The sequence below is a fragment of the Nannobrachium achirus genome (genome assembly GCF_963921795.1).
Source record: "Nannobrachium achirus genome assembly, chromosome: 19".
NCBI lineage: Eukaryota > Metazoa > Chordata > Actinopteri > Myctophiformes > Myctophidae > Nannobrachium > Nannobrachium achirus.
The window spans coordinates 14,833,491-14,849,812 of record NC_137826.1 but is presented as its reverse complement, the minus strand read 5'-3'; the positions used below and the strand labels follow the sequence as shown (position 1 = coordinate 14,849,812).

At 41.2% G+C, this 16,322-nt stretch overlaps 1 protein-coding gene across 1 annotated transcript; it reads left to right on the top strand.

Annotated features, from left to right (window-relative positions):
• Positions 1–8,220: 8,220 nt before the first annotated feature.
• LOC308304628 (zona pellucida-like domain-containing protein 1) lies at positions 8,221–13,351 on the top strand (the record flags this gene model as incomplete). Its single annotated transcript, XM_080749252.1, has 7 exons — positions 8,221–8,224; positions 10,692–10,909; positions 11,534–11,718; positions 12,289–12,361; positions 12,756–12,853; positions 13,004–13,084; positions 13,171–13,351. 7 exons carry the CDS (start codon positions 8,221–8,223, stop codon positions 13,349–13,351), a joined length of 840 nt encoding a protein of 279 aa, XP_080605378.1.
• Between the last annotated feature and the right edge of the window lie 2,971 nt (positions 13,352–16,322).

Sequence of the window (16,322 nt, the reverse complement as noted above, 5' to 3'; positions counted from 1 at the left end):
CCCACCGCCTCACAAGCACATTATACTAAAGCCCGATGTATGCCCTATTGTATGACGGTGTTGCACACCAGAAATAGCAGATGTACAAGCTCACAATGTGTCGCATTCGTGACGTGCTGTGAGCTTGTACGTCAGGCCATTTACGGTGCATGACACCGTTGTAAGACTAAGTATGAATCAGGCACGACTCTATGGAAAATACCAAGAAAAGGCGAGAACATGGCGATACAGTATGTGACATTTGAGCATGTGTATTGATTTAAAAGCAGACACAAAGCCTACGATTTTAGTTAGATAACGTTGACAGCTTTGCACAATGTGCATTAGTGTAGGTCCAGACGTGCTACGTGTATTGTACGGTGATTATTTTGGTTGTTTTTTGCTCCAACCATGATGATGTGACAGACCAGATTGTTGTACAACTTAATTCAATACCTCAGCTCTCAAATGCAGGGTGTAGGATCAATTACAAGAAACACATTATAGTGTATAATGAACTGGTCAAACTCAGACTTCTGATTTAGGGGTTGTGATGTAGGCACGAGCCCTTCAGTGGTATTATACCAACAGATATAGAGCAGAATAGAATCTTCATACACATTTTTTTGTTTGATTATTGGGGTTTGATTAACCATGATAACAAACAGCCCAAGGCATGGATGTCAAGTTGTAAAAAGCCTATAAGAGCTTAAGGATTTCCTCGCCCTAAGCGACAACTTTAACAACTATATTGTTAAACTTAACATTAAAAACTATATTGGTATTCTAATTGAAATAAATCTTTAATTTATTAATGACACTACTCAGTAGAAGGGTAGTATAATGATTAATCAATTAATTTAAATACTTGTAGGTCACTTTATACAGTATATACAATTTGGAAAAAGATAACGGTTAGTCAGCTTACAAATGTATATCGTCGTTGTCGGGTGTAAACCTTGTATCTCCAAGTTTCAAATTTATATGTTCTTTCGCAAAGCAAAGCCCTGCTTCATCGTACAAGGCTGTCGCACAAAAATAGTGAAAACAGCAGATCTACAAGCACACAACGTGTGCTTGTAGATCGGCTGTTTTCACTAGTTTAAATCATTTTTAAAATGAAAAATGCAAAACGAACGGTTTTGGACATACAAGGTTTTCACCCGACAACGACGATATGTTCTGCCTGTAATGGCACACTGTGTTACTGTACCTATATTGTATTTTTCATAAAATGTCATTGATACACTATTCTTAAATGATGTACAAAGCATATTGTGCATATTGCAAATATTGCACTTTTACTTGATTAAACATGCCCAGTGCTGTGTTTCTAATTGATTGATTGACTGATTGATTGAAAATGACTTTGCATTCCAATTCTTGCTGTATAGGATTGTTGCTGTATTTTCTTTGACCCGTGTAAAGTGTGCCACATATCTGTCAAAAATTACTAGTCGTCCCACTAGCTGATTATCCATTAAACCTCTAAGGTGACACAGAATGGACTGTATTATATTAGATAAGGAACAATAAACTAAAATGTAATACAAAGAAGAGGGATGTTTTAGAAGTTGAGAAGACTGAAACAATGTATTTACTAGCAGGAATCAGCCAAATGAAGGCTCTGGAAATATTTTCACAGATCTGCTATTTTCACAATAGAACCATGTTGTAGACAATGTAATGCCTCAACTCTTAGTGCTCGTCAGAGTGGAGGGGTCCCCAGTTAAAATATGATTATTTTGGGGGTCACTGCCTGAAAAGGTTGAGAACCACTGATGTAGGCCAATGGTCCTCAACCTGTGGGTCGCGACCCCCAGAGGGGTCCCCAAATTATTTTGGGGGGTCCCCAGATGTTTAGCTAAATGTTAACATTTTCTCACTCAACAGTTGAGTAAACAGACCAACATACAGTAGAAGTGTAATACATGGTATCTGCAATTGACAATTTAAGGACTTTTTAGTACCTCTGGTCCAAGATATTGGTCAAATTGTCAAATATTAGAGTCTGAAATTGTGTAAATAGCAGATCTACACGCTCACAACGCCTCGCAACGCTAGGCGTTGTGAGCATGTAGAATAGATCGAGTCAAACTAAATGTAATTCCAACTCCTACAATTCCAAGTGCTTGTGAAGGGTGGGGGTCCCCAGGTAGAATATGATTATTTTGGGGGTCACGGCCTGAAAAGGTTGAGAACCACTGATGTAGGCTACTGTAAAATCACATGCCTGTCCTAAAGAGAGAAAGCGGCCAGTGTATGTCGATAGGTTAGAGTCAGTCATATCATCCTCTCCTGTGGTACCAAAGCGGGCAACAAGAGGACTGGGCTCTAGGTCAAAATTGTGGATAAGGCACTGTGTTTGAAAGAGATCCCTCCAGTGTTTTTCCACAGGACACAGCATGTGGATAAGGGAAGCCTCACCTCCTCTTCATTTGTCACCTGGAATAGCTACACAGTGCTATGTTAAAATACAGTGCACAATGTTAAAACAGATCAAATCAGATAATGACGTGTGTGCAAAGGGACGTTGATTTGATCAGATTAAATATAGAGAGCCAGATTGTCATCTGACGGTGAAATGGTTTGGTTTTGTCAAGGGGAGCTTGTCTTATAGCCTCGATCCCATTGTCGATATCATATATCAACCCCTTTCCGCAATGGGTATAAACAAAGAAATACATTGGCAGTGTTCATATCTGGAGTTCTCCAGGGAAATCTGAGATCTGAGATTAAAGAAAATGCCTGACCTGCAAACCTGAAAAAAAGAAATGGTTCGGTCGTTAAACCTCTCAGCTTTTTGAATGATGCCCAAACAGTTTTCAAGAAGGATCTTAAAAGTGCACATTACTCCTTCAGTGACGTTCTTGAAATGACGGATTAAGTATGGAAGGTTGAAATAAATGGCAGGATATAGGGCTTGAAAAAGAGAAACCATGAAAGTATTTCATGCGCCCATACTCTCACTGTGTGCCACGTACACTCCACTCTGCTGGAATGGAAAAGTTAACAGAATTGAACTGTCCATTGTCACACAGAGAGAGAGAGTGTGTGTGTGTGTGTGTGCGTGCGTGCGCGTGCGTGTGTATGTGTGCGTGCGTGTGCAGAAGCAGGTGGATCGGGGTCCCTATGAAACTGGGGGGATGCATCTGTAATTATTCCCATGAGCGACATGCACACTTTGCACAGATTGCAAGGAACGGCAAAAGGAAATGGGCTGGGTTGCTCCAGGATAGTCATATCTCCCACAGACCTATAGGGTAAATGTAATTTGAAAGACACAAATGCTATAGTATTCTGTAACAACAGCCTTGCATGTTAACAATAAGGACATTTAAGTGCAGCAAAAATGCAAGATCATGAAGTGAGTCTGGGTCGCTCCTTCTAGGAGCCACGGCATGAAAAGGTGTGAGCACAGTTCCTCTGCTCAGCCAGCAGACTTCAGTATGGTAGAGCAGGCTGGGATCAATTTGAAACTTGGAGATACGAGGTTTCTGCCCAACAGTGACGATTTACTTTGTTGGCCGCCCAGCCCCCAAAATGGAACGAAGGTCGACATTCTTTCCTAATGGCCGGCCTGGACCGGCCGGGAATGAACCGGCCGTTCGGGAGTTGTCCCGCCTTTCCCAATGGCCAGCACGTCCTTCAGAAGAAAAGAGTGTCAATTTGCCAATAGTGGGAGTCCCTTGGCTCTAATAGTGTGCTGGGTGGTGCAGGAGGTGCTTGTCCACAGTGGGTGGTTAACTGCCTTCTATTGTTTTCTAAAGAACACACAAGCTGTTGGCACAGCAGATGGTAAGGGAGAGAGAACGGATATACTCATTTTACATCTGAGAGCGGCTCACTGATGTAAAATGGTCTCTTTCCCCCTCCCCCCACCAAATCATCCCAGCAGGATGGTCAGTAGATGATCTTGACCAACACATTGCTGAAGAAGATGGGAAGAAATATAGTTTTAACCGTGTTTGTACTGTATAGTTATGTTGCTCGACAGCCAGAAGGCCAGACAGAGGGAGGTCAAAATGTAATTTGTGCCCAGGAGGTAAAAGAGTATTAGATTCTGTTGTGATTGTGTTTCTTTTATTGTGCAGGCTTAGGGATAGCCCATCTCCACCCGTCTCCACCCATTCTTTTCCAAGGTGTAGTGGGGTTAGGTTATGAATTTTGCAATTAGTCTAAATGACTACTTTATCAATGGAATCAGATAAGAATTACATAAAGTACAGGTATATGAAATATAGCCAACACAGACAGTTAGAAGTTGAAAGCTGCGAGGGGTCTAGATCTTTAACTGTTTCTGACTTGACTAATTTTACACATAAGGTTCATACAGTGACTTTTGTATGACAGGAAAGATTATTTGTGTTACAGATAATGTTTTTGGATGTGCCCCTGGCTGTCGCCCCCCGAGAGAACACTTTGGTGGCTTGTCATCAATGCATGTAACACATACAGTACACGCACGCAGCGTGCACGCACACACTCACCCACTCACGCACGCACACACGCCTGTTATCTATAAAGGTCAAATCTTAAGTTATCCCTTGAGCAAGCAGGTATGCTCTATTGCAGTGGTTGTCAAACATGTTTGGTTCAGGGCACCCCGGCCCTATCCACAACTTTCTAACGCCCCATCGTGCATTGCGCAGAAGGAGTGCGGCAGTTCCGGCGCCGCAGCCAAGAGTGATCTACAAGCTCACAACGGTTGCATCCGCAACGTGAGCTTGTATGTCTGCTGTTCTCCGGAAGTGTCCCACACATAATTCTACAGTAAATTCTCACGGAAACAGGTGGATAAATAACTTTTACCCCTGAATTACATTGTTACTTTACAGTACCTTCCATGTTTGTGAAATATGTAAACTTTCTTTGGTCTTGTTGTAGAGAGATAAGAGTTGAGTTTGTTATTTAAAATATTTCCAATATGGAGACTGACATCATAGATGTCTGAAGTTATAGACCACATGAGACTGACACAGTATGCCCAAGAGATTAATATTGATGACATCAGGGATCTCCATAATATATGGGGAATTCATTTGCGAGTGTGACTCGCGTAACAGCAACTACACTTGCAATTTTCCAGAATTGTATCTTTCTAGTTTTATACTTGGCATTTAACCACCTAACCCCCAGCATTAGGAGTTCAGGGGGGAACGTTTACCAAAAATAGACGATCTGCAAGCTCACAACGCGTCAGGAGCTTGTAGATCAGCTATTTTTGGTGAAGAGACTTGTGTACTGTTGGCTGAAAAAGGTCGCACGAAAGTACTCAGGTCCGTTTTACTACGTATACAGTAAGTGGTTAAACTGAAGTGATAATGATGAATTCCAAATATGATCAAAGTACAGTATTCCGGAGGCACCCCTGGACTTGCGTGCCACGGGTCCATTTGGTTCCATTTGTACACCGTCACGGCACCCACTTTGAGAAACCCTGCCTGCCTATTGGCTCATAGGTAAAACATTTAATTGATTATCCATGAGGCTGAGCTTGCTCTAGTTTTGAAAACATCTGGGAACTGTTTTTGAACCATCACACCATTGTTTGGAACAATCCACTGGAAAGGTCACAAATGTATGGTGGTCCATTAGTGAGTTACGCCTAGGGATTATTTTTCATGAAGAGTCAAATCTGTCAGGGTTTATCGTCTCACGTTTTCCTCTTGTAAACTCAGACATTCACGTGTTTGACATTTATTGAGGATGAATGGAGACATTCAACTGGAAATTTCCTCTAACCTAATTAAAATCAATCCCTTAATGATCTTATTGCGACCGTCTGGTCGCATTTACTACCAAAACCTCCACCGGCTGTCTGTCAGTCAGTCAGTCTGTCCGTCATGTCACACTTTTCCCCAACTCATATCTCCGCCACCGTTGCCCCAAGACATGCCAAACTTTGCACACACACTCCTTGCCTGCCAATCCACAACCTCCACCTCTCACGTCATACGGGCAGCCATAGTTACACCTGGAATGTTGAATCTCCATATATGGAGATAACCTACGCATCACACAAAGTCTGACCTCACAAGCCCATACTTGGGCATGGACGACTTATATCTCCATATACGGAGATGGCCATATATGGAGATACAATGACATCACAGAGTCCACAGCTGAGGATGTGGCGTGATGTCATACAATACACAAACAAGCCCTATATAAAGGGGCAATTCTCACCAGGGAAGAGAGCATTCCCCACTAGCTGAGTATCTTAAGATGGTTGGATGTGATGATAAGCTATAAGCTTAGTTGATCCTGGCGATAAGGTCTGAGTCGAGGAATGCTCTCTTCCCTGGTGAGAATTGCCCCTTTATATAGGGCTTGTTTGTGTATTGTATGACATCACGCCACATCATCAGCTGTGGACTCTGTGATGTCATCGTATCTCCATATATGGCCATCTCCGTATATGGAGATATAAGTCGTCCATGCCCAAGTATGGGCTGGTGAGGTCAGACTTTGTGTGATGCGTAGGTTATCTCCATATATGGAGATTCAACATTCCAGGTGTAACTATGGCTGCCCGTATGACGTGAGAGGTGGAGGTTGTGATATTTGTGGATTAGGGAGTCTTACTGGTAGAGTAGATAAATCCACTTGACTCTTTGGTTTAGTTTTTTAACCAAAACGAAATGTTAGCTGTCATCTTTACCTGAAATGGTCATTCTGCTGGCTACAGAAATGTCATGAATAGCCTACAGTTTAATATACCTTTCCCAGCTGAGGTCAAGTTAAGATGTCCCATGCTCAGACTTTATTTTAAAGATACGTTACATAGTTTAATAGTTTAACATTTCCCAAATATGGAGATGACTGACATCATAGATGTCTGATATCATAGACCACATGATACCGACACAGTATGTCCATATATGGGCATTCCAAGATATGGGCTTAATATTGATGACATCAGGGATCTCCGTGTCAGCAAAGAGAACTCCATATATGGCCAATAATGTATTAGTGAATTCATTTTCCCTGTTTACTAGAATGGGGAAAATTCCCAATTCCCAAATGGTAAGACGGAATTTATTTGCAAGTGATATTCGTGTCAAGGCAACTTGCAATTTCCCAGAATTGCATCCTACTAGTAGTTTTTAATCTAGCACTTTCTTTTTTCTATTAAATGACAGAAATATGAACTGTCTGAAAGTTCAATTGTCCTTCTGGTAAAAAGAAGTCTCACTTTTTACGGTGTGGCTCTGCAAGAGGCTTGTCATCCGTGTGTGTGTGTGTGTGTGTGTGTGTGTGTGTGTGTGTGTGTGTGTGTGTGTGTGCGTGCGTGCGTGCGTGCGTGCGTGCGTGCGTGCGTGTGTGTGTGTGTGTGTGTGTGTCTGTCTGTCTGGCTATCTGGCTGTCTGTCTGGCTGTTGTCATAGATGACTGATGTTGCAAGCCACACATGGAGTCCGATCGTCAACTAATTTGGAACCATGGCGCTTCTCTGTGGATCCCAAGATCCACATTGTTTCAAGTTAACTTAAGACTGACAACCTTAAGGCAACTTGTTTAACATACTCATACGTTTCCCACATTTTCGTCTAGTCTGGGTGTTAAAATATGGTCTAGTATGGGTATTCTAACTAGTGATCTCTATATTAAAGGTGCTGGGATATATATTTTGTTACAACATGTGTCAAATAGCTTTATATTCTGCTAGGAATCATTGTTATAGAGTGTTTTACTGCCCCCAGGCCTACCATGGGTCTTTCTGTGTCTCCAGCTCTTTAGTGTTCAGAAAATGCATTTTCAAGTCAGTATACCAATTTTCATATCGTCACTGTCACGGGCAGAAACCTCGCATCTCCAAGTTTCAAATGTGTATGTTTTATTTTCTAAAAGCAATCATCATACAAAACGAGTCTATTTTAAATCGTTTTTAAAATAATAACAAAAAAGGCCATACAAGGTTTCCACCCGACAACGACGCTATAATACAGAATACTGGATAAGCAAGTGAAACTGGAAGTGGTGACTCAAAAAGAAGTCAGCTGACAAATTTGGAACTGGAACCCCGAAAGTGACGTGTACACTTACACTACCTTTAACAATACAGTTCCTAAATTTCACCAGTAAAATTAGGTCATCCCAGACTTTCTTTCTCATACATCCGCAGCATTGATCCTTGATTCCCCACCCTTCTTGATGAAACTTGACAATAATCTATGGACAAATTGCTCTTTACACACCACCTCATTAGATGATATAAAATCCCCATGGGATAAGGAGCATGGGTAAGGAAATATCATGGTGAACTATGGGAGGAAGCACTCTAAAGGGAACACAATTCTGCACCTGCCTCATCTCACTCAATGTCAACATATTGAACCAAGTCAAGATTATGCAAAATGTGCAAGTGAGCCCTAATTATGTAAGATGTAACCAGCCTCTTGCTCATCACGAGCACATGCTCCAGTGTTGCGCAATGCGCATCTTGCTGTTTTGTCATGGAGTGTGTGTGTGTGTGTGTGTGTGTGTGTGTGTGTGTGTGTGTGTGTGTGTGTGTGTGTGTGTGTGTGTGTGTACAAGTACTGTATATATTAAGAGTTGTATTATTATTATTATTAGAAGTAGTACTGTAGTAGTAGTAGAGTAGTAGTATATTTATTTGTAGGCCTACATGTTGTGGGTCATCGTGGGTTTCATACTCCTACTAAATAACTTACTTGTTCAATCAAATAAACAAAGTAAAAAAAAAAAAATATATATATATATATATATATATATATATATCCACGTGTTTCCGCGGGAGTTTACTGGAGATTATTTGGACCTGTTTGGACCACACTTCCGGTTTAACAGCAGACATACAAGGCAAGCTCACGTCGCGTCACAGATGCAACCCATTGTGAGCTTGTAAATCACACTCGGCTGCGGCTGCGGCGCCGGAAGCTCGGTACAGCGTCTGCGCAATGCACTATGGGGCGTTGGAAAGCCGTGGATATAACAATGAACAAAAACCACAATATCTCTCATGTCTGGAGCAGCACTGTTGAATACAATGCCCTGGGAGTCCCAGAATGCTGCTCTTCAAACATTAGACTAAACCAGGGACCTTCAACGTTCTTCAGTCCAAGGACCCCTTAGGTGAGAGAGAGATTAAGCAGGGAGCCAGGGACCCCCCCCCCCCCCCCCCCCCAACACTACATATTGTATAAAATTGTGGTGCAGATTAAAAATGTTCATAGATTTCATAGATAGCTTCATAGACTTGTTTAACAGCACTGTCAATGTGTAGTGTTGTTTTGGATACATGTTAATATATGTATATGTATTTTCAGACTGTTAACTTGTTAACCTCACAACGCCTCACAGCACGAGGCGTTGTGAGCTTGTAGATCTGCTATTTTCGGCCAATGTTCCCAACAGAATAGGGATGCTAGGGTTCAAGTGGTTAATGTACAAAAGAAGTTTCTATCACACAAAGATTTGATGCATGGCCCCCTCCCTTGACCCGCTGTTGAAGACCCATGAACTAAACAATTATTTAATCGTTCATACTGCTTTCTTATAGCTTAAATGGCACTAAAGAATCTCTGCCTGAACCTGCCAAACGTCAAAATAAGAAATGTCACACAGGGTCATCCTTTATAATGTATTGTAGAAGTATTATACAGTAAGTGATGGTAAAATGTAAAGGTTAGAATATAAACAGCCATATCATTTCATCCTCAGTCATCGGATCCTTTGATCAAGCTAAAGGTTAATGGGATTATTGGTAGGTCTTAACCTCCCCTGGAAAAGTCATAAAATGTTTGTCTGTGTTCCACTTACTTCATGAAATCTTATGAAACTCTCAAAGGAGCCAGACCATTGTTTCTGATCCTGCACTACAATACTCGTGGTGTGTCAGGTTGCACAAATTACCCATATGGGATGATCTATGTGGCATCCACAATACAATGGAATTGTTCGCATACAGTGAAATCAAGGAGGACACGACAAACCTTACTGACCTGGATTCTATCCAATCCAAGGACGGATGTTTACCTATAAAAGACCTGCCTGTACATACCAGGAATCAGAACATAAGGAGACAACTAACTGAAAGGAAAGGAGTCTAGAATGGCAGCCAAGGTGAGTGTCTTACAATGACAATCTTGAATCAAAAACATATTTTGCTGTATGTATATATGTGTTCATTTAGATTTCTTCCATAGATATTGCTGTATGATCAAGCATGCGTCAAGCATTTAAAATGTTGTCTTTTGCTGTTATAGATGTCCACAACCCTGAAGGCCAAAGTTTATCATCTGAGCCTTTTCTTCTTGGCATTCATGATTGCACAGAGCTCTCAGTTAGATTTAACTGCTTGTGGAAGTGGGGCTAGACGTCCAGGTATTCACATTTATTTTTTTTATTTTTGATTGATTGCTTTTAAACTGCTTTCAGTTTTTCAGTGAACATAAAATGTGTTGTGTTGAGAAAATAAATTGTCTGTTTTATCCTCAGCTAAATGTGAAGGCTCATCGCTGACAGAATAACTCGTTTTTACACCAAATGATCACAACTTATTTAACTCTTTTGCACATCTGCTGACAATAGTGGATAATTTATGTGGAACTAGAATGTATTGTGTATTTTTTGGCATACCTTTACAAAAAGTATCCTTTTAGGAGGTAATTAGTCATTAGGTGTGAGTGAATAAGATACTCTACGACTGAAAACTAATTTTACTGACCTTATATTTCCCTGCTGCAGAAATCACTGACATCACTGTGGAATGCGGAACTGACTCAATTAGTCTGGCTATCATCTATTGCCCTGTGATGTACACTGGCTACAATTATTCCCATCTTCTCCTCAACCATGTGGGTGACCCAAGCTGCGCAGGAACCCTGGACGAAAACGCCATACCCCCCGTTGTCAGGTTCACCTTCGCCCTCAACGACACAGCATCTTGTGCCAGCAAATTTGTTGTGAGTAGAGCATACATGGGCAACTGGCGGCCCGGGGGCTACATGCGGCCCCCACCTTCACTTAATGCGGCCCACAGGTTAATGGAATACTGATATATTATTGATTTCAGCTGTTACAATTCTAAACATGACCTGCTTTAATTCTGTCATTCTATGTTAGTAGCTTAATGACTAGTATAGTAGTATTAAAATGGCATGTTTTATGTCCAATGTATTTGTATTCAAGTTCATAAAGTTAACATGAGCATATAATTAAATATGTTTGAAATTAAATCAAAATGTTACATTTCAGGATTCCAATTAAAAAATAACAACAAAATTAATCAGGATTCCAATTCAAAAGAAGCAAAAAATTGCCGATCTACAAGCTCAAAACGCATCGCAGTGCGATGCGTTTTGAGCTTGTAGATCTGCTATTTTTTGCTTCTTTTGTATGAGATACTAGAATGACAAAGTAGGACTTGACAATATGCAATGTGGCCCTCTGGAGTGAAGGTGGAAATATAGTGGCCCTCGCCATCATGAAAGTTGCCCACCCCTGGAGTAGAGCATGAAGAAGACGGAGAATCCATCTTTTAGGATTTCACAAAATAATCAATTTCCTTTTCTTGATGTTTGTCTCAGACCACCAGTGCAACCGGCGTTGGGGTATTCTCGGACTTCTCCAACATCCAGACGGTCAACATCAGTGGTGCAGTGTACTCCCATGATCCAACCTCAGGCACAGTCACCTATAATGCTGAGCTCAAATATTACTACTCCTGTGCTTACCCTCTGGAGTATCTTATCAACAACACCCAGATCGATGTGTAAGTTCCTTCCTTGGAATTCTGTTACGTTATGCGTCTCACATCTAACAAATGGCATTATAAGATGCTTATGTGCCTGGCTGACATCGTGTTATTATATGGGACATCTTATAGATAGTGGCATCCCAATGTTAAACTTTTTTTATGGGTTCTGCCGTTAATAATGTCACACCAAAGTCTACTGAAATACTCCCAAGAGTGTTTACTGTTTACTAAACATTTTTTGAATTATTATATGATTTTCCATTCATAGAGTAGGTAGGCTCAGTGCATAACTTTGGTCCTGGGTTTCCAGAAGGTGGCCATTACCTGTTCCGGTTCATTTTACCATAGCATTGTTTGATATGTGTCTGGTTTCAATATGCTGCCAATCAAACAATGCTATGGGAGAAAAAACCGGAACAGGAAATCGCTATGCCACCTTCTCGACACCTGCTAATGGGAATGACTTGCATTTGAGTCCTTCAACAATGTGTCACTGAGTGTAAGGTTTCTGTAAACCAGTGCCAGCCTCGCCCATGTCTCAACCATGTACCTTCTCCCTGTCATAAATGTGTGTGTGTCAAATAGGTCAGCATCCTCCATTGCAGTGAGGGACAAAAATGGAAGTTTCATTAGCACATTGACCATGGAGCTTTTCTCTGTGAGTCTTTCTTTTTCACTCACTCACTCACACATGCACTCGTACACACACACACACACACACGCACACGCGCACGCGCACACGCGCACACGCACACGCACACACACACACACACACACACACACACACACACACACACACACACACACACACACACACACACACACACACACACACGTACAGTCAGGGAGATTTGGATTGAAGACAGAACTTTTTTTTTAATGACCATAACAAATCATACCTTGACAAACATCAAGGAAATGTCTTTAAGTCTATGAAAGAAAACTTCTGTTTACTGTTTAATTACCATTAAGATATCCCAGGTGATGTGTACAGTATCATTGTTGAAATAATGGATGTAGCTTAATAATACAATGGACTAATGTGTTCACAGGACGTCAACTACACCACCCCGTTAATCATGCCATCAAATGGCCTGGAGCTGAGGACGCGCATCTATGTCCAGGTGGAGGCAACCAACTTGACTGAGCAGTAAGAATATCCACTTATCTTCAATTGCTGACTCTACAGTAGTTATTTGTTTCCCATACACGCACCAAACACATGCACACTACACACTAGAGTCTTTTAGTAAAGTTTCTGCCATTACTAGTGTTGACTCTGACCGTTCTACCCCATCAGGTATAATGTTCTCCTGGACAGATGCTACGCCTCAATCTCCTCTGACCCCACCACTAATAATTTCTTCAACCTGTTTGTCTCGTAAGTCCACAAGTCTCATTCTGAGCCAACAGCTCGAGTTCACCCTCGACCAACACCGTTGATTTATTGATTTATTTCTTCCTCAGGTGCGACAAAGACCAGATGACACTGATGCACAAGAATGGCCAGAGTCAACAGGCCCACTTCTCCTTCCAGGCCTTCCGCTTCGTTGAACAGCAGAATGAGACCGTGTCCACCTACTATCTGCACTGTATCACCAGGCTCTGTGATGTCAGCTCCTGCTCATCATTTGCGGTCAGACAATGATCAATAATTATTATTTACATGACTGTGATGTGTCTAGACCTTGTTTACATGTAAGTGGTGGTAGAGAAAGAGTGTGTGTGTGTGTGTGTGTGCGTGTGCGTGTGCGTGTGTGTGCGTGCGTGCGTGCGTGCGTGCGTGCGTGCGTGTTTGTGCGGTGTACATTTTGCACACCCGGTTCCCAGATTGGCCAACCAGGCCCGTTGGCTTCACTGCTTGCCTGGCTGAGATTTCGGCAACATAAGTAGCAGAGTGCACAATGACCATGTTTATGTCATCAACACAACATCAGATACTGTATGGCCAAGTCTCTTTTGCAAGGAAGCTTAGTTGCCTAGTTGGAAGAATTCCTTGTTACGTACCTTTTATGTTTTTTTTTTTTTTCTTTTTGGGGGGGGCTTTTATGCCTTTATTGATAGGGCAGAAGACTGACATGAAATGGGGAGAGAGATGGGGAGTGCCACACAGCAAAGGTCGCCGGGAACGGGATTTGAACCCGCAACGCGCTGTCAGGCTGGCATTGCAGCCTAGGGTGCTCGGACCACCACACCGGCGGCCCGGGCCACTTTTTATGTTTTTAATTGTATTTTATTTGGAAGCTGAGGCTGAAGCTAAGTTATAATGAAATAAGATTAAAATAACCATGTAAGCGCCGGCATCCTCACCACATGGTCTTATGGGATACCAAAGAACATTTAATGTTTCCTTCAAATTTTGCCAACTCAATGTACCTTCTCCTATGCTTATTGACCTCCATATTTTCAGAAAAGGTTATACAGTCCTTGCAATTGAGACCTATTATTAAACAATCTTCTGGAGAGACTCACACTGTTTCTTCCTCCCAATTCTAGTGCCCTACCAGTGGCAGGAGAAGAAGAGATTTGCGTGAAAGTGAAGTAAAAGATGGTGTGTCAACATCAACCACCCTCTCCTCAACCCATCCCATTGTCGCCAGTGCTGAGACTTGTAAGTGTGATCTGTCTCTTCCCCACACCACACTGATTTCCCACATTGATTGCCTAGAAGACCAAATATCAAAGAATGTAGAGAGACTTTTACTTCATTCACAACTTATGCATGGTAACATTAAGAGCCAATATTAATCTACTTGTTTTGTTTTTGTTTTACAGCATATGCATCTCCACAAGGTATGACAATTTTTGTTATTTTCCTCCACTGCTTCCAAAACAGTGGGTCGGGTTGGGTCCATTTGTGGGTTGCGGACACATTTTTATGGATCCCTTAATTTTTGGTTTCCTACATTTTCAGTTGAATTATTATTATTTCAAAACATTTTCAAAAAAAAACATTCCCAAAAAAGCAATAGTTTTCATTTTTCTAAATAATTTTAATTAATAAATTCCATAGATTAGAAAACACATGTTTAAGAAATATTGATAATAGCCGATCTGCAAGCTCGCAACGCGTTGTGTGCTTGTACTTCTGCTACAGTATTTTCAGTTTGGGTTGTGGGCAAACGTCTCATTCCTCTTTGGGTCTAAAAGGTTTGGGAACCACTGCTCTAAGCAGTCAACTGTCCAAACTTTAACAGTTTTTCTTTTTGTAGTACTTACCGGCTTCCACTCATGCACAGTTTGTAAAACAGTGAAATAGTTTAGAGCTTAACCTCCCCCCGATGGACCCTATTTGGTCCAAGGGCAAAATAGTCATGAATTATGCATATTACACATAAATACGTTTTCTAGATCTAACACACCTGCTTGTCCTCTGGTTGTCCTGTCAGCAGCTTCACAGTCCAGTGATGCTGATTCATCTACAGGACTGAAGGCAGCTGTGGGTGTCCTCGCTGTGGCTGGCATTGTGGGCATTGGCATGGCAGCTTTCTTCTACAGGAGACGCAGATAGGCCTACAACTAAAGGCCAGATGCTCCTAGACATCATTTTCCTTACACTAGCAAGATTTGTGGAGATTTGGTGTAATCTAAATTGTTCCCGCAAAACATAGAGGACTGAGCTCAGTAGACTATATGAATATGAATCGTTCATATGTAGCATGTCATGAATGTGGTCTGGCGCATAGAAGTCCTGTGGTTGTAGATCTACTAGTCCTTATGGGCTGCTTTTAAATGCTAAGTGGAAAGAGAATTACATTGTTAGAGATGTACGCTGAGGAACGCTTGTTTTAGTAACAATGATGCAATATGTTCAGAAACATAGTGTTAATGTACTCTTGTGCTTTGTAAAAAGCACATCCAGAAAGGAAAAAGGGAACTACTAGTGTGCTGTGGACATTAAGGCAACCAGACGTTTTTTTTTTTTTAGCAATTAGGATGGGTACTGTACATGTGTGTGTTTATAATGCTTTATCAATGAAATGAAATGTACTGCAACTGAATGAAATGTAACGCAAATGTATTAATATGTGAGATGGTGCATGACTAGTCATGCAAGAATGATTTCAGAGACCTCAGACAATGAAAGCGTATACTGATGTGATCTAAATCACAGTGCTAAGGCTTTCTTTGATTTTTTTTAAACAAAGCACTACACTGATCACCCTGAAGCTGCTTCTATGTGTGCTCCAGAAATTTAGAAAAACAGACAAAAAAAGCTGAGGAATACATTTTACTACCTGAATGAATACTGGTTTTGATATGTAGCGCATTTTGATGCCACTGTAAAGTCAAGTATTGTTTTAAATATTTATTAGTTGTAATCTTTATGCAAATAAATGATTATTTGAACAGTATAAATAAGCCGTATGGACTTCCTTGTTACAAAGACAATATTCACCCCATATTCACTCTCACAACATACCAAGATGGTGTTGGAATATTTGTCTGTAATTGTGACTAGATGATACAAGGGGGCTAATTAGTGATGTGAATGTGAATAGGCTTCTATCAGTGTGTGGTTGAAAGCGGCACTAACTATATAACTTTTGTTTAATGAATAAAATATCATTTTGTCCAATCCGTATGGTAGAGTATGCTAATACAACATAACTTATACG